Source organism: Ctenopharyngodon idella, chromosome 16 (assembly GCF_019924925.1).
Source record: "Ctenopharyngodon idella isolate HZGC_01 chromosome 16, HZGC01, whole genome shotgun sequence".
In the NCBI taxonomy this organism is placed as follows: Eukaryota; Metazoa; Chordata; class Actinopteri; order Cypriniformes; family Xenocyprididae; genus Ctenopharyngodon; species Ctenopharyngodon idella.
The window spans coordinates 35,301,829-35,322,500 of record NC_067235.1 but is presented as its reverse complement, the minus strand read 5'-3'; the positions used below and the strand labels follow the sequence as shown (position 1 = coordinate 35,322,500).

At 42.6% G+C, this 20,672-nt stretch overlaps 2 protein-coding genes across 6 annotated transcripts; one reads left to right on the top strand and one right to left on the bottom strand.

Moving 5' to 3' along the window:
• The first annotated feature begins 4,895 nt into the window (after positions 1-4,895).
• Positions 4,896-14,702, top strand: pop1 (POP1 homolog, ribonuclease P/MRP subunit). Of its 2 annotated transcripts, none has more exons than XM_051865728.1 (16): positions 4,896-5,011; positions 5,497-5,587; positions 5,679-5,783; positions 6,050-6,225; positions 6,334-6,594; positions 7,718-7,805; positions 8,529-8,707; positions 9,162-9,376; positions 9,505-9,592; positions 9,680-9,758; positions 9,832-9,951; positions 10,147-10,262; positions 10,752-10,937; positions 13,295-13,449; positions 13,536-13,697; positions 13,804-14,702. In XM_051865728.1, the coding sequence occupies exons 2-16, from the start codon at positions 5,497-5,499 to the stop codon at positions 14,360-14,362; spliced, it is 2,580 nt and encodes an 859-aa protein (XP_051721688.1). In that variant the 5' UTR covers positions 4,896-5,011; the 3' UTR covers positions 14,363-14,702. The 2 variants fall into 2 exon arrangements, with proteins under 2 accessions (XP_051721688.1, XP_051721687.1); XM_051865727.1 differs by having other exon boundaries at positions 4,897-5,011; positions 9,677-9,758.
• A 181-nt stretch (positions 14,703-14,883) lies between these two features.
• Positions 14,884-20,450, bottom strand: LOC127497329 (NIPA-like protein 2). 4 transcript variants are annotated; one of them, XM_051865741.1, is made up of 12 exons: positions 20,374-20,450; positions 19,859-19,877; positions 17,311-17,379; positions 17,046-17,214; positions 16,900-16,959; positions 16,616-16,737; positions 16,356-16,452; positions 15,920-16,058; positions 15,748-15,836; positions 15,608-15,671; positions 15,409-15,503; positions 14,884-15,323 (listed from the first exon to the last, which is right to left on the bottom strand). In XM_051865741.1, the coding sequence occupies exons 2-12, from the start codon at positions 19,862-19,864 to the stop codon at positions 15,217-15,219; spliced, it is 1,017 nt and encodes a 338-aa protein (XP_051721701.1). In that variant the 5' UTR covers positions 19,865-19,877; positions 20,374-20,450; the 3' UTR covers positions 14,884-15,216. The 4 variants fall into 4 exon arrangements, with proteins under 4 accessions (XP_051721701.1, XP_051721700.1, XP_051721699.1 ...); XM_051865740.1 differs by having other exon boundaries at positions 19,859-19,931; positions 20,374-20,440; XM_051865739.1 differs by having other exon boundaries at positions 19,843-19,931; positions 20,374-20,417.
• Positions 20,451-20,672: the final 222 nt, after the last annotated feature.

The following is a 20,672-nucleotide window of genomic DNA, read 5'->3' as shown; positions in this document are numbered from 1 at the left end:
TTGAAGATGCCTGACTATAAGAGATTGTTTTATCATTCTGTTGCCTGTAGAATCAGCCTTTCACACACACATCTGTGATTCAGAATCTGTATATAATGTAATGATCAAACCTGTCCGATGAAGCAAGATAAACAGTGGGTGGTAAACAAAAGACTGGACTGAAAAGCACGATGCTCTTCTAAAGTTGAACACACGGGGACGTGTGAAAAAGAAGAAGAGAAAACAGTAAACACTCGATATGTATTCAAACAGAAAGACTCGGGCTTCATGTTTCTGTTGGGTTTCCATGAGAGCATCTTCCATGATGCTTCATTAGTGTTTGTAGAAAGATAAATATTAACCATTTAAGTGAGGCAGGAATGTGTTTTTAATTATTTACTCCTTGCTACAGTATGTGTTTCTGAGTTCAGATAAAGTGCTGCCTTTTTCAAGAAGTTACGTTTGGGATGTGGTTAGCTTTATGCTGTTCAGACTACAGACAAATAAATGGATTTGACTCCGCTATGATTTTTCATGCATGTATGAATAAAGGCACGTCTATAACTTTGCTTTGAGGCATAAGCTTGAAAACTGAAGAATTCTCTCAAAGAACATCTTCAGATCCATGTGATCTGAGAGCTAATTCTTCATTTACCCTTCTGCTCTAGGCGCAGTTTATATAGTGGGTCAAGGAAATGGAGAACTCTTTGGCTTATTTACATTTCGTAGCTAAAAGAAAAATTGTGATGACAAACAATTCTGTTTGCATGTTTAAAACATGTTAATAAACTTTATTTCCTCCCTGCTTGTGTTTTTTTGCCAGTCAGTCGTAATGGGATTGTAGCAGAAGAAAGCGAGACCATCTCAGATCAGATGCAGTTGCCAGTTCAAAGCACTCTTCTGGACGAGATGGGCCCAGGACCGGGCGAGGTGGCGGACGAGGTCCAGATTGAGGCCTCAGAACCAGAGCAGACAACAGTCAGCAGAAGTGATGCTGCTCTGGAGGCGGTGGATCCGGCAGACGTTTTTGCAGCATCAAGTCCTGAAGCCCCTGCTGAAGAGCAGCATGTACTTCACGTTGCTTCAGAACTTATTGACACTACAGCCTACAGAAACCACCCTAGCCCTGGAACCAGCATCAGATCCAGTCCAGACACCAGTCCAGTTCACTCCCACTCCAGAACCCAAGCCTGCTGAGATAACGCCAGCTCCAGAATTCCCATCAGAAGTCCCAGACCCAAGCTCAGAGCCCACACTGGAGGAAGCTAATGCAGCAACTGAAGCTGTGCCAGTGGAACCAAGCCCAGCTCTAGAACCAACTCCAGCTCCAGAACCAGCTCCAGTGGAACCAACTCCAGCTCCAGAACCAGCTCCAGTGGAACCAAGCCCAGCTCTAGAACCAACTCCAGCTCCAGAACCAGCTCCAGTGGAACCAACTCCAGCTCCAGAACCAGCTCCAGTGGAACCAAGCCCAGCTCTAGAACCAACTCCAGCTCCAGAACCCTCTCCAGTGGAACCAACTCCAGCTCCAGAACCAGCTCCAGTGGAACCAAGCCCAGCTCTAGAACCAACTCCAGCTCCAGAACCAACTCCAGCTCCAGAACCCTCTCCAGTGGAACCAACTCCAGCTCCAGAACCCACCCCATTGGAACCAATCCCTGTTCCAGAACTCACTCCATCTGAGCCAATCCTGAGTGCAGAATCAGCTCCTGCTGAGGACCCAACTGCATCTCCAGAACCCGCTCCAGTGGGACCAAGCCCAGCTCTAGAATCAGCTCCAGCTGTAGAGCCCACACCAGAAGAACCGAGTCCAGCAATTGAGGCAGTAGCTGCAGAGGAGAATGTGATCTGTGCAGCCGCCCCAGAGGGTAACGCATGGGATTATGGGGGTCACACATGAAAAGATTTAAAACACACTTGAGAAGTAAAGCGTCGGTCACTACATATACAGTAAGGCAGTGCATAACTAATGCTGGGTAACAGAACAGGGATTGTTTACTGCAGTCTAGACAAAGACACTACAGTGTGAAACACAGAACATGTCAGTTTTCTTCACATCTGCACAACAGCCTCTTGCTGACACTTTATCGCTCTTTGTGTCGAGCCAAAAATCACAATAATCTTGCGCTCTGTTGCCTCAGATTATGTAAGATGAGCACTTAACATGTCCTGCGATGACGGCAGCTGTTGGTGACACACGGCGCTGGGCATTGCCACAGTGTTGCTTTTTACAAGATTGAATGATAGTAATCAATATTCTGATTCTGATATAATCATTTATTTAAAATATGAGCAAATGGATGTTCATGTGCTTTTCAATGGCTTATTTGGGCCGAATGTTCACATGAGCATCTTAGCGCTCACAGACACTCCCGACATACACTTCAGGTAAGAGAACAACAAACAATGCGGCTAAAGGTCTCAAACCAAACATCTCTGAAGACTTGTTTGGTCAGTGTAGCTGATGGATGGATGTCACTGTGGACTGCGGATGTCAATCGAGCTGCGTAACACAAGAATGAACCTCATTGGTTCTTGCTGAAGCTCAAACCTGCTGCGTAACACGTTATGCGTAACAAAAACGTTATACGTTATTGTTATATAGCATGAAGGTGTTCAACGAACTTTGGCAAGCTGTTTCGAACTCCCAAAACAAACTCCAAACGAACTTCATTTAGTTCAATAGGACGTCACACCAGTTCGTTCTTCAATTTCGCTTGAAGTATACGGGGGCTTTTATCATAGATCGGACTCATTATTGACCGCTCAGAAGACTTATGTGTGCCAGAGATGCTTTTTACATTCCAGTTTATTAGGTCAGTGTTATTAAAAATAATGCGAACAAGTCTAAAAACAGTAAAGCATGCCGTGAAGCATGAAAAGTCTGCTTACATCAACTCGGCACACTTTTCCACTGTCTACAGATTCTGTGTGTTTTTTTCTGCAGTGAATCTGCTCAATGAATTCACAGAGAGCAGAATGATACTGTCACTGCTGTTCACGGACAGAAGTATGAACATGTGTGTGTGTTTCAGGGGCGGCCGGTGAAGCTTCACAGCCTGACAGTGAGGAGATCGCAGCGGATACAGCTGGTGAGACGCTCCTGCAGGGGGTCAGAGGTCAAACCCATTAACTGCCGTATTTTAGCTCTTTCTTTTGACACTGCAACCTCTGATCTCTTCAGTGCTAAAAAAACATATTTGGAGATAACTGAGCAAATACATTTATTGTGGCAATCTAAAATCTTTTTGGTTCCTCAGCAAAGTCATTGATATACTGTAGATAAGAAATGGGGGTTGTGTGGATCCCATTTGTATATTATGAAATTAAATAAGCACAAGCTCTTTCAGGATAAACTCCAGCCTTCATGTTTGTGTTTCAGTGGTGGGTGAAGATGGAGCTGATCTGCTGAAATCCACAGGAGCTGAAGATTGATGTCACAGCTGAACTCAGATCCACAGAAGTCATGTGCCTTTTGTTTCAGTAGCCTTTGAGTGTTTGGGTACAAGTTTGTACATAAATGAGTGTTTCTAAGTAGCATTAGCATCATTAGCATTGTTGTTAATAGACAACAGCAATATATCTTAACTCATCTGAACGAACATGAGCCAAAGCTCTAATTACTGTGAATCAACCAAATTATGCTTAACAATGTGCCTTTTAATGGGTCAGAAGGGTTTCGTCTCTTTTATGTATTTAGTGCTTTTTGCACCTCAGAGTTTCTGCTCAAGCTGCAGATGCAAAGCAGTTTGACTCTTCACATGCATTAATCAATTATGGCAAACGGTAGTGTATTAATCAACAGTGTATGTTATTTTAGTACTGTTGTTTGTGGTGATTGATGGTTACACTTAAACTCCAGATCACTAATGAACCTCATCTGATCAGCTTTAAACTGACGCTTTAAATCTTTGACATCCTGAAGGAAAGCGGTCACTCACTCACTGAATCATATCAGTGTAAATGTGAAAGTTTAGCTGCTATTTATAAAAACTTTGATACGTAGAGCTTTTATTGAACTGTGATCTCTCCACACAGATCCTGTGTGTCTTTTTATACATTTATATGTGCACAGAATAAATACAGTTACTAATAATATGATTGTGTACTGATTTTTCTTTTATAAAAATCTGAAACCTTTTATTACATTATTTTAACATTGCAGTTGACCTCACAGTAAAATAAATGAGAGTCACACACAGAAATGAGTTTAAACAGTTTCTTGTGACACACACACACACACACACACACACACGTTTGTTTTTGTGAATTGTGGGGACATTCCATAGGTGTAATGGTTTTTATAATGTACAAACCGTATTTTCTCTCCCCCTACACTACCCCTAAACCTACCCATCACAGGAAACATCACATGGAGTAATGTCCTCATAAGTCACCCTCTCCTTGTAATACCTGTCATACCCATGTCATTATACAAATTTGTGTCCTGATATGTCACAAAAACACGCGCACACACACACACACACACACACAAAAACAGACTCACAAACTCACACACTTTCTCTCTCACACACACACACAATCACACTCTTATTGACGCACTCGCATGCTCACACACACACAGACATACACACACTCACGCAATCTCACACAGGCTCAATGACACACACACTCACACGAACTTACACACACACTGACATTGACTTCTATAGTATGGAAAAAAATTCTAAGTCAATGGGGTCCATCAACCGTTCGGTTACAGACATTCTTCAAAATATCTTCTTTTCTGTTCAGCAGAAAAAAGAAATTCATACAGGTTTGAACAACTTGAGGGTGAGTAAATGATGACAGAATTGTCATTTTAGGGTGAACTATCCCTTTAATATCCTTATCCCTTCTTTGGTATGAAAGGACTACATTTCCCATCATCCTTTACACCGGAAATAAGATTGTGCACGTGTGCTGTCAGCCAGAGCGTGAGCAGCAGCGTGCAAACAGGAAACTTACAAAAAACTGTTTTAAACCTAATTAAACAGACAAAATTAATTGAACCGATTAACTGCTCTTCAAGGTAAGTGTTGTGTTATATCGCTGTATCGATCAGATCTGTGTTGTGTTGGTGTTGTGTTAGAACAGAGTAAAGCACACATCACCACAAATACAAAGATTTACAGGCCAATTAAATTACAGGTTTACATTAGTTTACCTTTTTTGAATGAAACGTTTATATTAATTTTACTACATTAATATTGTGTGAAGGTTGTAAAGACAGAAGATTGTTCTGTACATTATGTAAATAATGTCCTGTCTGCAGTGTTGTGTACTCTATCTATCTATCTATCTATCTATGACATCACTGTTTTCTACAGAACTGCTTTATAGATGAAATTAGCTTAAATGAATTATGACTCTATTGTCTGAATTGAACTCTGTTCACATCGTTGATTCTGTTTATTACTGTGAAACAATCTGTACTGTAAAAGCTGACTTGATGTATGGTATGTCAGATATATATGGTATTATGTATATATGGTGGATTGACTTGAGCTGATTCAGATGAAACTGTTTCAGATGACTGGAGCAAAAGACAGAATGAGAGAAAAAAAGATGAAGAATCAGCCGAGAAACGTCACGTACTCCAGCTCAGGTGATCAGAGCTGAAAATGACTCTCTTCAGCAGAAATCATGGTGTTTATTCTTGTATCATTTGTGTTCATTAAATAAATGCTCATCTGCAGGTCACGGTACCGAGAGAGGTCAGGGGTCACAGGTATCCGGCTGGGTCAGAGGTCATCAGGCTGGGGGTCATAGTTACAGTCAAGATCTGCCCAAATGCATAACAGGTGATCAAAAACATTCATAATTATAGAATAGTTCATCCAAACCTTGAGATTTCTGATGTTTAGCAGAATATAAACATACGGTCACAAACGCAAAGGTCATGGGTTCGATTCCCAGGAAAAACACGAACTGATAAAACGTGTACCTCGAGTCAGTGTATGTCGCTTTGTACAAAAGCTTCTGCCAAATGCTTAAATGTAAATATGTATAACTAATTTTTCTTAAGTCTTTAAGAATGAAAGTTGTTTATGTTGATTGTGTCTCGCAGCCACTTACTTCGCTAAAGCCCGCGCCGCTGAAGTCAACGCCATGCTGAAGGCCGTCAGGAAGCCTGCGGGCAGCTGCCACGTCTTCAACGCTCTGCCGAAGCACATGCGCAGACGAGCCATGAGCCACAACACCAAGAGACTGCCGAGCCGCCTGCGCGAGAGCGCTCAGAGACTGGTACTGCTGACTCTTGACCTACTGACCCAGCAGTCATCGGTCTCACACAATCTGACTGATGAGGCAGAGGTCACAGGTCACTCAGTGTGTGTGTGTGTGTGTGTGCAGGCGGAGCGAAGTCAGGGCGCACCAGACAAGGAGAAGAAACCGCTGCCCAAAAGCAGGAGTCGGCGAGCGCGCCGTCGTCATGGAAACCTGCTGCTGGAGTTCAATCGCAGACAGAGGAAGAACAAATGGATGGAGACGCACATCTGGCACGCCAAACGCTTCCACATGCTGAAGACCTGGAGCTACTGTCTGCCGCTCAAACCCACGTCCAAGAGCTTCAGAGCCAGTTACAGAGCCATGAGCGCTCACGCCCTGCTGCAGGTGTGTGTGTCAGCACAGCATCAGTGTGTGTGTCAGCACAGCATCAGTGTGTGTGTCAGCACAGCATCAGTGTGTGTGTCAGCACAGCATCAGTGTGTGTGTCAGCACAGCATCAGTGTGTGTGTCAGCACAGCATCAGTGTGTGTGTCAGCACAGCATCAGTGTGTGTGTCAGCACAGCATCAGTGTGTGTGTCTCCACAGCATCAGTGTGTGTTTACGTCACATCTGTAGAAACTGCTGTGACACTTGATCAGATGAGAAATTTCACAGATGTACCTAGTGATTTCAGCCGATGAAATATAAATGCCGTACACTTTATCTGCTCGGGCGCAGACTCTGCATTTACATGAAGTTACTAATCAAAACAACAGTTACACAGTGATTAACTGTACAAAACATAATCCTGTGTTCATATTTTACTCTGGAAGACATCATGAGCAGTTTAGTTCTTTATTATATTTATTATATTGTCAACCATCAGCTTCAGCAGAAGAACAAACAAACAAACAGCTCCGCAAGTAACTTGTCATTTATTCAATCCTTAAAGGTGCAGTGTGTAAATTTTAGTGACATCTAGTGGTGAGGTTGTGAACTGCAACTAACATTGCACACCCCTCCCTTTCGGAGAGACTACGGTGGCCGTCTGGCTGACATGTCGTCGTCTGAGAAAGCAGAGAGTGGCTTGTGTGAAGCAATGATGTTTCTTCTTACTTTTAACAAAGAACTGCTTCTAATAAACCAGATGACGACTACTGCTTCTTTGTGCATAGTCAAAGCAGTGACGATGCAAGCTGTCTCTAAAAACACGAACGATTTAGCAGAAGAACAACATAGTGACGAAGCACGCTCTGTAGAGTGTTTGTCCGTTTAGGGCTCCTGAAGAAACAGGCCGGCACATAATGGCTTGACATGTAAGGGGACCCGCGGTGTATGAGATAGAAATGGCGCATTCGAAGGTAATAAAAACATAACGGTTCATTATGTACCACTGAAAACATAGTTATGTATATTATACTGCATTTCTGTCAATAGATCCTCCCAAATTTTACACATTGCACCTTTAAAGGAAAACAGAGGGAAAAGAACATGATTTTTCTCTCACACTCACTCTCTCACTCACAGGATTTGTCATATTTCTGCTGCTTGGAGCTTCGAGGATCTGAGGATCAGATACTGAGAGCGCTGGCTCGACTGACCAACAAACAAACAGGTGCGTGTGTGTTTGTGTGTGTATAGGTTTGTCTATGTTAGTGTGGGCCAAATGTCTGAAATATTATATCAGCTGACTAGTGAGGACATTTTACTGGTTCTCACTGTTTTAAAAAGGGTTCTAAATTGGCCAAAACATGTTTTTATTTAAATCTAGTGTTTTGCACATGTTTAGGGGTTGGCCATAGAAAATATCACTAACCTGATATAAAATCAATAGAAATCTATGCAATGTCCTCACTAATATAATGTTACGATTCTTTGTCAAGGAACGCAACAAAAACAGGGAGACGCCACACAACCGCTTCATTACAATTTATTTACATTACAAACACAACCAACGGAAGATTAAGGTCCAAAAATCCGTTCTAGGGAAGGCGGATCAGAACAAGAACGAGAACTCCTCGAGTGTGGCGGTGGTCTCCCGCAACCTCCTTATCCCTCGAGAGCACCGGTAGCCTCATGACAGACAAACAGACGCCAACAAGCACCACGTCTCTTCCCGCCATCAGTACAAACGAGTCCCTTTTTTGAAAGAGCGTTGATTTCGTGCAGGTGCAACACTACGTCAGCCAATCACCCGCAGTCTGCCAGTCACCTGTAGCTCGGGTACAAACCCAGTGACTCACTGAGACGTCACAACTGAAATAAACATGAGTGTGTGTGTGAGTGTTTGTGTATTTGTTGTGTTGATATCGTCTCTGATCTGGTTGTGTTGTTACAGGTCCCACGTTTGCAGCGGCGTCGTGTCTCTCAGGTGCGCGTCAGGGCAGTGTCCACCTGTACAGAGCGGATCAGTTTCCTCAAGGCTCTCTGGGTCCAGCTGACTTCTTGTGGCGGCCCCAGGTCCCTGACGCATCAGACAGACAGCTGTGGATCTGGATCCATCCGGCCCTTAAACAGGTCAAACACACACTTACATGAGTGCGCCGATGTGAACGCTTGACCGACACGTTACACGCGTGTGATCGCAGCTCATTGTTGATTGTCTGTTCACTCAGTAGACGTCAGGGATGTGTGGATGTGGACGTCATGTGTCGATGTCCAAAGATCTACAAACATCACGACTAGAGCTCATGCTTAACTTTTAAATGACACGTGATACTTTTTGAAGTACATACATGTCGTTCCAAACATGTTTATCAGTTATATCGAGCTGTCGTTGCAAAAATATATCCGATTAATGAATGATTATTAAATAAAAGAATATCCAACATAAACAGACTGTGGCGGCAATTTGACAATTTACGTGACTGATGATGGTATGAAGCGAAGCTCGCTTGTTTGTCATGTGACACTTTGGATGTTTTCACCACTTGTTTTCTGTGATGATGAAAGTGGTGTAATCATGTGACAGGACGTGCTGTCGGAGCTGCAGCTGGTGTGTCAGTGTTTTGAGGCCGTGTCCGTCTCTGAGGAACCTCGTCCCGCCGCGGAGCCGCCTGCAGGGAGGAAGAGGAAGACCGACGAAGGCGACGCTGGGCCTCCCGCCAAAAAGCTGTTGGGTGACGGGACGCGTCCCGCCGGAGCCCCGGTGCGCTGGGAGTCCACAGACACGGCCATCACCATCAGGTGACTTCATCTGATGATGTCACGTTTATTTCTGTAGCGCTTTTTACAATACATGTCGTTATGCAGAAAATGTGTTTCTACATTACGATTAAGTCTGTGAGTGTGATCATTCATCATATCCTGTTTAGTGACCTCACCATGGAGATTGTGCGATATCGTCTGATTGGTCCGCTGGCCCACATGGTGCTCACAGACACACTCCATCCAGCCATTGAGGTGAGAGATTTCTGATGACATCACACTCATGCTGATGATGCGTTTTGCTCTTTGACGGCTGATGATTTGCTCTCGTGTCTGTAGAAGGTGTTTGAGCCGTTGAGCAGTGGCGAGGCCGACAGGAGCGTCCACCAGCAGCAAACGGACATCTTCCGTCTTCTGAGAGGTGAATGAAGACTAGCGTCATGTGACCCTGTTATAGGAGGCAGTAGATGTCTGATGGCGTGTGTGTTTTACAGGAGTGTGTTCAACAGCAGAGTTCCCAGCAGGCTGTGTGTTGGGACTGACTGTAGATGACCCCAGACTGACTTTACCTCAGAAACGTGGTAAAACTGTACCTGACCTACAGCAGACCACAGGTACACATGACAGGAAGTGTGTGTGTGTGTGTGTGTGTGTGTGTGTGTGTGTGTGTTTGACCCTGAGCTCCGGGAGCCTCTGCGCCTCCATGCAGATGAACCAGGTTCGAATCCTGGCAGGGCCTGAGATTCTCTCTCTCACACACACACGCACCAGACGTGATGATGTTTGTGCTGTCGTGTTTCACATGTTAGAGGAGGAGCGTGTGAGAGATCTGACTCTCAGAGGAGTCGCGGCTCACTGCAGTCAGAGTGCGCTGTGGGACGCGTCGCTTCGGGAGCGTGTGACACACGGCCGACTGTCAGAGCAGGTAACACAGCAACACTTACACTGACCGTATGAAATGGATCATGTGCTTCACTGCCCTTGGTCCATTTATAATGTGGTAATTCAGTTGTCTCTTTAAAGAGGACCTATTATGCCTCTTTCACAAGATGTAATATAAGTCTCTGGTGTCTCCAGAATGTGTCTGTGAAGTTTCAGCTCAAAATACCCCACAGATCATTTATTATAGCTTGTCAAATTTGCCCCTCTTTGGGTGTAAGCAAAAACACGCCGTTTTTGTGTGTCCCTTTAAATGCAAATGAGCTGCTGCTCCCGCCCCCTTTCCAGAAGAGGGCGGAGCTTTAACAGCTCAACAACAACAAAGCTGTCATTTTGTGATATCTGTAAAAGAAAATATCTCCTTTGCATTGAACTTTGAATGTCGTAACTTTGCAGATGTTGTTTATGCTCGAACAGCAGCATTACACACTAAGTTAAAAAAGTGTGTGTGTGTGTGTGTGTGTGTGTGTGTCAGGAGCTGAACCGCATGAGGAGTGAGCTGCTGGTTCCAGGTTCCCATCTGTCAGTGGCTCCATCTGGTGTTCCAGTGCTGCTGGTTCATCAGGCGGGGCGTGTGCGCGGAGAAGAGCGTCTGCACTGGGGCTCTGGCTGGGATCTGCTGCTGCCCAAGGGCTGGGGAATGGCATTCTGGGTCCCTCTGGTACGCACTGACACCCTTCATGTTCATTCCATCTTCTTCCGACATTGTTCATTTTGATCACATTTCTTATTTTCGTTAGTGGAAACAAGCGTAAAGACCACAGGAACATTGTAAAATAGGGGTTTTATACATTGTAAAATGGGGTCAATCCCACTTGAGTGGCCCAATGGAGGTTGCTTTTTTTATTGATTACCTCTATGTATTGGTATTGCATAACATGTATTTTTTTATTTATTTTTAAATTGCCCTCACTTTGGTGTTGATCTGTGGTGGAGGAGCCGACAGGAAGCTGACACTAGAGGGCATTGGAAAACCTAAAAAAAAATTGTGCCATGACACGACTGCTGTGGTTAAACCAATTAAAATAATAAAACAAACTGGTGATTTTGCAATACCAATACATAGAGGTAATCACACAATAAAGGAAAAGCAAAAATGGTCAAGCAACCACTTGAGACATGGGTGTCGGAAGCAAAAAAATGTGGGTGGGTCGTCCCCCAGAAGCATGCCATTTCCTGTATTCTGGTGCCTTTTAATTAAACAATTGTTTTTATAGCCTAAACATACCTTTATACCACATACCTGGCAAGGTTTCCCAAAAATAAACACAGCAACAAAAGTCTAGTAAGTTGTTTTGAACAAAAGCAGTTAGGGTCCACAGTGACATACAGCAGAAAGTTATGTGTGACACAAACACTAGATGGCGCAGTGATACCGTGCTGCAGTCTCAAGACCCTCAACTGTGTGTGTGGTTATAAGTATATTACTGACATTGAACACAGCTCAGCCAATTATAATCAAGAACTGGAAGTGTCTGTTTTTACAACATGTGCTTTTATACTTTTGTCTGCCTATCGTCAGATAACTGTTAGCGTTATAACATCATAGTGTAAGTAACTGTAATTCAGTGCTGCAACAAACACTACATGATGCCTTTAAAAGCAACAGGCGAACAAATGATGAACTTTTACTTAAATACCAGCTTGTTTAGTGACAGATATGATAAGATGCTTTGGCGTGAGTAGTGAAAACACCCAATGGAGTTTCATTTATTAGGGCATTCCTCAAGTGGAATGGATTTGACTGATGCCGCGACTGGTGAGGGTTACACACAAAAATGGTGGTTTTTAGACATTTTATATATTATGATCAGAGATCTCTTAAAGGATTAGTTCACTTCAGAATGAAAATTTCCTGATAATTTACTCACCCCCATGTCATCCAAGATGTTCACGTTTGTCTTTTTTCAGTGGAAAAGAAATGAAGGTTTTTGAGGAAAACATTCCAGGATTTTTCTCCATATAGTGGACTTCACTGGGGTTCAACGGGTTGAAGGTCCAAATGTCAGTTTCAGTGCAGCTTCAAAGAGCTCTACATGATCCCAGACGAGGAATAAGAGTCTTATCTAGAGAAACCATCGGACATTTTCTAAAAAAAAAAAAAAAAAAAAAAAAAAAAATTATATACTTTTTAACCACAAATGCTCGTCTTGCACTGCTCTGTGATGCCCCACGCATTACGTAATCACATTGGAAAGGTCACGCGTGACGTAGGCGGAAGTACCGATCTAGTGTTTACAAAGTGAACGTACAAAGACTAAGTCAAACGGCCTTTACAAAAAAAGGTAAAACAACGATGTCGGACGATTTTGAAGTTGGAGGAGAAAATGAGATGGAATTTTTCTCCCGACCGCGGTACTTCTGCCTACATCACGCATGACCTTTCCAACTTTCCAAAATTATCAGGAATTTTAATTCTGAAGTGACCTAATCCTTTAATTCAGTCGTCTTTATCCACCTGTTTCCTCCGTTGTTGTTGTGATCAACTGTACAGCGTTACTGATGCAGCAAAGACTGTCCAATGGTCATAAAATACTTCACCATTACGATCACAAGCCCAAAACCAGAGCGGAATGCCGGTTATTATATTGAATGAGATTTTGTTTTGCAGTAATTTTGTACAGTTCAGTCTTAATCTCTTCACTTTATGCAATAAGCACACTTTTATTTTGGCAGAACTCTGAAGGAAGCTTCTGTGTAGTTTTTAATATGTGAAATGTTAAAATTGTCCACTAAAATGTTTGAAAAGTAAAAACAAAGTGAAGTTGGTGTGCTTTATAAGAGATCCAAACTCATCTGAACACTGTTTACTGTGAACTCTTTACTGTCGTCCTTGATCACTCCTGACCAGAACAAATCACAGCCTCCATCTCAGATCAGGAAGCACGAGCAGAGCATAACGACTGCTGTTAAATCATGTTTTGTCGTGGTATGACGCCTCCTCACGCTGTTACTTCAGTTCACACATCAGACGCTCATTATGATCTTCTATCATGTGTTTTAATGCGTGTTCTGCAGGTGTATTGTGGCGTTCGTGTTGGCGGCCTCCACATGAGTATCAAACACTCCCAGTTCATGGGTCAGCCTCACTTCCCTCACGATTACCCAGACTGCCCTGCAGGGGTGCGCTTCCAGTCCGAGCAGGAGGCGGAACTTCTAGAAAAGTTCAAAAGGTGGGAGAAATGTTGTGTTTTATGTGTATTTTTTTTTGCACAATGTCTCCATGATAAAATAGAAAATCACTTTTCGCTGCTTTCAGACGTCCTCCGTCAAAACGCACCAACTACATCAAACACGGTTGCCTGGCACCGTTCCGTTGCCCCTGGCAACAGCTGACGGATGAGTGGGAGGAGCTAATGAATCTGAGCACGGAGACGGCGAGCGGCACCAGAGACGGAGCACCGCACTTCACTGTTCTGAGGTCAGTTGCCCAAACACGCTGAGACGAGAGAGAGATTTGCTTTTATCTTGTAGACTGTCACAAACTGAGCATGTGCAGACTGTGAATCATGTGACGTGTGTTGCAGGAGTCTGAAGGTGTTGCGTCAGCTGTCGGCGTGGTGTCGGCGTGTGTCGCGCAGGAACACTAACCCTCCGCTGACCCGTGCGGCGGCCGTGGCGCTGCAGCAGGACTGGAGACGGAGTCTGGTGTGGGTGCGTGTGCGTCTGCTGAGTAAAGGCCAGCCGGCGTTGCACGCCACGGTGTGCGTCCCAACGACCTCTGACCTCCAGCTGCTGCTTAAAGACGGACGGAGCAGCGGCCCGCAGGAGCCCCGACACAAAGACCACCTGAAGAACCTGTGTGAGCACAAGACTGACCCGGAGCGTCCGGCACGGCTCCTGCGGGGTGTGTGGCCGCAGCCTCTGCCCAGTGTTGTGTCCCACTGCAGCCGGTCGACGCTGGGCTGGGTTCAGCAGGGCGACTTTTCTCTGGCCGCCGGCCGCGGCGAGGCGCTGGCCTTCATCAGCGTGACCGGACTTCTGCACATGCTCCTTCAGCAGCCGCAGGAACAGCACGGTGTCGTCCTCCTGCGCAACCCCTCGTCTCTGCAGTACCGCTACGCTCAGATCAGCATCGACACATGAAGACTCAGTCTGTCACATGACTGCTCAACATGCATGTTTGTGATCTGTGTGATCAGCTCGATGCATGTCGAACTTCTAAGACCATATGCTGAAACTTTTTTTTTTTATTGAGAGAAACTCTTTACATCATCAGAAGTTTGGATTTTTTTTTCTGCTGGGATTTGAGAGAGATTTGACTTGCTAAGACATTTAATTTTGTTTAAAAACTGAGTTATTAACCAAGAATCAGTGTTCAGTTAAACTCCCTCTAGTTTCAGGTAATGTAAATGATGCGTCTTCCAGTACAGTAAAAATAAGTGCAAGTAAAAGCGTTTTACCTTCGTGAGATCTGATAGTTTAACAGAGAGAGTGTGAGTGTGTGTGTGAGTGTGTTCAATTGTTTGTGTGTGTGAGTGAGTGAGTGTGTGAGTGTGTGAGTGTGTGAGTGTGTGAGTGTGTGAGTGTGTGAGTGTGTGAGTGTGTGAGTGAGTGTGTGTGTGTGTGAGTGATGTTTTTCCTTCAGGCAAAGTATCAAACTGTCGTTTCATGTTACACTAGTTTATTAAAAAATCATAATGCTCCCATAACACTTAGACGGTTATGCATTCAAAATGAACCCTTTTCTAAACTCAGTTAGACACACACACACACACACACACACACACACACACAATATCACTCTTTCTCTTACACACTCATACACACATACACTCTCTCACACGCACACAAACAAACACTCTCACACTTGCAAACACACATTCTCTTGCACACTCACTCACACATTCTCGCACACTCACACTCATACACTCACACACTCTCGCGCACACACACACTGAGTGTTAGTTCCTCTGTTCCTCCTGCAGGTGGCGCTCTCTCTATGGCTCATCCTGCTGTATTTCACTGTTGCATGTTAATTTAGATGCCAGTTTTCCATATTTACTGTCGTCAGACTGCGGCTGCACTTTATCCGTACAACTTTTGCCTGAAACACACAAACACAGTCACTTATAACCGGAATCCCTGACGGCTCGATCTCTGGAGCCTGATCAGGCGTTACTGAGAGATACCTGGAATCTGGCCCATGGAAATGAACACACGGTCCATCTTGATTCTGGGACGAGCTCTTGCGATCAGGAACACTCCAGTAAATGCCAGCAGACACCTGAACGACACAAACACACACACACACACACACACATCTTAAACCACAAATATACCAGATATTGTTATAAATAATAATTGTAATAATCTTCAAGAAACACTCACCCGACCACAAACATGATGATGTATATTATAGATAAACCATAAAATTCTTCATAAAATAAAATGCCTAGAAATGCAAAAATATTTTGTTAGGCATTTTTGTGTTTCCAGGGAGGAACAAAACACGTTTAAATACGACTGACCAGCAACGATTGCGCTGGCGGTGAAGAAAACATAGTTGATGGGCACAATCTCAGTGGCGTCGAACAGCTTCATGGCCTGATTCAGAAACCTGAGCCAATCGAAAGAGATGAGCAAGATTGTTCAGAGATAATACAGAGAAGTGTACGTGTGTTAATGAAGGGTCAGACGCACTTGATCTGGAAGGCGCAGGACGTGACCATGATGATGAACATGATGTAGAAGATGGGATAGGTCAGCTGCAGGTGACTTCCACGGATCGTCTCCGTGATCATTCCTGAAACGGCCTTCACCGAGATCACCGTCACTGACGCTGAAACAAACACGCTTTCACTGGTCAAAACATCAGGATAATTATGAAACTAGACAGAAATACAAAGTACTTCTATTCTGAATCTGATAAATGATAATATCTGGATATTTTTCAAACCAGCTTCTGTTGGATCTCAGGCCTCTTTTATTTCCAACTAATGAAAGGAACCAGATTCTCACAATCTCACAAAACAGATTTACATTTTCTCCATCAGCTGATGGTTGTGAGTGAAGACTGTGCTCTTTCTCATCATCTTCAGCCTCTTATGTCTATAGCGAGAGCAGAATCTGTTCTTACCGAGTAACGCCACCAAGATCATCATGATTACGATGTGTTTGACGTTCCTGCACTTATAGAAATACATCAGGACAGCGAAGAGAATCGCTTCAAACAGCTGCAGAGAGACAGACAGATGAAAGATTAATTCCGAAGTACAACGTCATTTATGTGAAATTGGTCTTTCCTTTTTTACTTTGTGTTTTTGTTTTTGACACTTTTCTAATGGCTTCTTGTATAACGTGATTGGTCGGATGTGTGCTGTATCTCGACATACTTACAAAGTAAATAAGGAACTGCCAGCTGACCAGCGAACGCTCCACCATATTGGCCGTCACATGAGGGGACGAATGAGGGGCGAAGGTCACCAGACAGTAGGTGCCTATCAGAGCTAAAGCACCTCCTGTGAAAGAAAACACCTTTATTACAAGAGCTTCAGTCTGAGCTTGATGTGTTCATTGTTCATCTTACATTATTGGTGGAATTGACAATGCTGCAAACTCTACCCAGTCTTGCTTTGTATATATAATTTCAGCATGAGGTGTGAAAAGGAATCTGATCTCACCGAGGATATCTGAAGCTCGTAACGTTTCCTTGAGGAACACCACAGAAATAACAGCACTTGCTGAAAGAGAGAAACAGAACCAACTTTACAATCTTTTAAACACCATTCGAAGAGTAAAATACCTGACAGAATGTGTCGTGATTTACCGATGACAGACACACAGCCGAGAGGAGCGATGAGCGACGCCGGAGCAAATCCATATGCAGCAAAGTTTCCCAGCTCTCCCAAACCCATGAGCAAGATCCCACACCACCACAGGCGGCTGGTGTAGTACGGCTTCGTCCCTCGCTGAGACTGACGCATGTGCGTGTATTTCTGCACGGCAAACACCAGCAAAGAATCACTAAACCACCAAAACACTGAAAAGAGTGTTTGTTTGTGAGTGTGTGTGTCCATGAGACTGAGATTCACCTGGATATTTAAGGAGATGCTGATGAGAAAGTTTCCACATACTGCAATGCAGATCCCCACGATATAAACCTATGAACATAAAACATACAATTTGAACACACATCGATACAACTGACCATAATATTCTTCTAATAATTTAGAATGTATGGTGGGCATCCAGGGGACGACCCTCCAGTGGTTTTCCTCCTATCTAAAAGAAAGGACTCTGTTAATTTAGGCAAATTCTCTTCTACATCAGATCAGCTACAATGTGGTGTCCCTCAAGGGTCAGTTTTAGGACCATTGTTATTTTCATTGTACATGCTTCCCCTGAGCTTTATTTTTCAGAAATACAGCATCTTACACTCTTATGCAGACGATTCCCAGTTTTATTTCCCAGTTGGTATAGACAAGAATTGTTCTTCAGAGAATGCCTTAAATTGCTTCAGAGATATTAAACATTGGCTGGCAAATGATTTCTTACAATTAAATGAGAGCAAAACTGAAGTCTTGAGTTTACGTTCCTCTTTGTCTTGCTTACCCGGCCCAGTTGCCCAGTTAGATCTGTTGTCGTTGAACGTACAAGATCATGTAAGGAATCTTGGAGTGATTTTTGACTAATCTTTATTTTTCAATAAGCAGATCAGTGCTGTTGTCAAGAGTAGTTTTTACCACCTGAGATCGACTACTAAAATAAAGCAAATACTGACTGGGAAACTGTGATCCACTCTATTATTTCATCAAGGTTAGACTATTGAAACTCATTGTATATTGGTCTGCCCCAAACTGCGTTATCCCGTCAACAGCTTGTGCAAAACGCAGCAGTCAGGATGTTAGCAGGGTTAAGAAAGAGGGATCACATTTCCCCCGTTTTAGCATCCCTACACTGGCTCCCGTGAAATTCAGGGTTGATTTTAAAATTCTCATTCTGACCAACTGCTTTTAAAGGTTCCTCGTTGCCGTTATAAATCTGAGGGTAACCGTGCCTTTTCTGTGATAGGTCCTAAACTATGGAATAGTCTTCCTTTCCATGTGAGGTCATCTTCATCGCTAGCCGTTTTTAAATCTTCTTTAAAAACATATTTTTTTTCTGTGGCTTTTGAATAGATTGCTGAATAGTTTTTAAGATGATAACATATATGATGTTGTATTTAAATATTTTGATTGTTTTATATTTAATAGATAATTATTATTATTTTACACTGAATTCACAGCTGTAGTGCTGAAGTTTGAGTTTAATGTCAGATTAGAGACAGTAGTTTGAGTTTAATGTCAGATTAGAAGAAGTTTTAGCTGTAGTTTGAGTTTAATGTCAGATTAGAGGGTGTTTTAGCTGTAGTTTGAGTTTAATGTCAGATTAGAGGGTGTTTTAGCTGTAGTTTGAGTTTAATGTCAGATTAGAAGAAGTTTTAGCTGTAGTTTGAGTTTAATGTCAGATTAGAAGAAGTTTTAGCTGTAGTTTAAGTTTAATGTCAGATTAGAGACTGTAGTTTGAGTTTAATGTCAGATTAGAGGGTGTTTTAGCTGTAGTTTGAGTTTAATGTCAGATTAGAAGAAGTTTTAGCTGTAGTTTGAGTTTAATGTCAGATTAGAAGAAGTTTTAGCTGTAGTTTAAGTTTAATGTCAGATTAGAGACTGTAGTTTGAGTTTAATGTCAGATTAGAGGGTGTTTTAGCTGTAGTTTGAGTTTAATGTCAGATTAGAAGAAGTTTTAGCTGTAGTTGTTTGAGTTTAATGTCAGATTAGAGACTGTAGTTTGAGTTTAATGTCAGATTAAAGGCTGTTTTAGCTGTAGTTTGAGTTTAATGTCAGATTAGAGGGTGTTTTAGCTGTAGTTTGAGTTTAATGTCAGATTAGAGGGTGTTTTAGCTGTAGTTTGAGTTTAATGTCAGATTAGAGGGTGTTTTAGCTGTAGTTTGAGTTTAATGTCAGATTAGAAGAAGTTTTAGCTGTAGTTTGAGTTTAATGTCAGATTAGAAGAAGTTTTAGCTGTAGTTTGTTTAATCTCAGATTAGAGGCTGTTTTAGCTGTAGTTTAAGTTTAATGTCAGATTAGAGACTGTAGTTTGAGTTTAATGTCAGATTAGAGGGTGTTTTAGCTGTAGTTTGAGTTTAATGTCAGATTAGAAGAAGTTTTAGCTGTAGTTGTTTGAGTTTAATGTCAGATTAGAGACTGTAGTTTGAGTTTAATGTCAGATTAGAAGAAGTTTTAGCTGTAGTTGTTTGAGTTTAATGTCAGATTAGAGACTGTAGTTTGAGTTTAATGTCAGATTAAAGGCTGTTTTAGCTGTAGTTTGAGTTTAATGTCAGATTAGAGACTGTTTTAGCTGTAGTTGTTTGAGTTTAATGTCAGATTAGAGACTGTAGTTTGAGCTTAATCTCAGATTAGAGGCTGTTTTAGCTGTAGTTTGAGTTTAATGTCAGATTAGAGACTGTTTTAGCTGTAGTTTGAGTTTAATGTCAGATTAGAGACTGTAGTTTGAGCTTAATCTCAGATTAGAGGCTGTTTTAACTGTAGTTTGAGTGTAATTTCAGGTTAGATGCTGTAGCCTACACTGTTAATTTTGTACCTCCATCCTGGATCTTCACCTGTAGTTCCCACAAGGCATGTAAAGAGAGTGGATAACCACATTCACAAACACACTGTACAAGTGAAAAGAACAACAGACACAACTTCAACACAACTGTGCGCATGTTCATCTCTCCGACGCAGCTGTTCAGAGCTCTGTGATCAGAGGAGCGTATATTACTCATACAGAATTACATGTATCATATCTCATACATGATGCATAACCATGTATCTCTCTGAGACAAAGAAAACAAAAAACAAAAAAACAATGTGAAATCCCTTACAGAGAATCAAAACTGCTGAAAAGCCATGTAACAAATTTAATATATATATAAAGCTTAGTAAACAACCTGGCATCAAAAATTAACAGTATTTGACAATAAGCAACCGCTCAACAGGCCTTATAACTAACAAGACTAATAAGGCTTGAATTCGAGGCTCAGTCCACACTTATTGTTATTAAAAATAACAGCAGTATCCTCAACAAAACAGCAGTTATGAGTAAAAAATACATACGGTTTCTCCGGTACAGGAACGAGAGGCAGTGCTGGGACTTTCTGTGTGTGTGTGTGTGTGTGTGTGTGTGTGTGTGTTCATGCTTACAGGACTCTTTGTGCAGAGCAGGACAATAGTGTTCTGTGAGTGAGTGTGAGTTGCAGGCGGGTCAGTGCTGTGCTGGACGGACAGTAGATCTATTATCTTACATTACAGCACATTCTTGCATGCTAACACACTGAGAATGTGTGTTTAAATGTGGGATTGTAAAGTTTAGTGTAACAGAAGTGGCATTTGAAACAAAAAATGGCCAACATTAC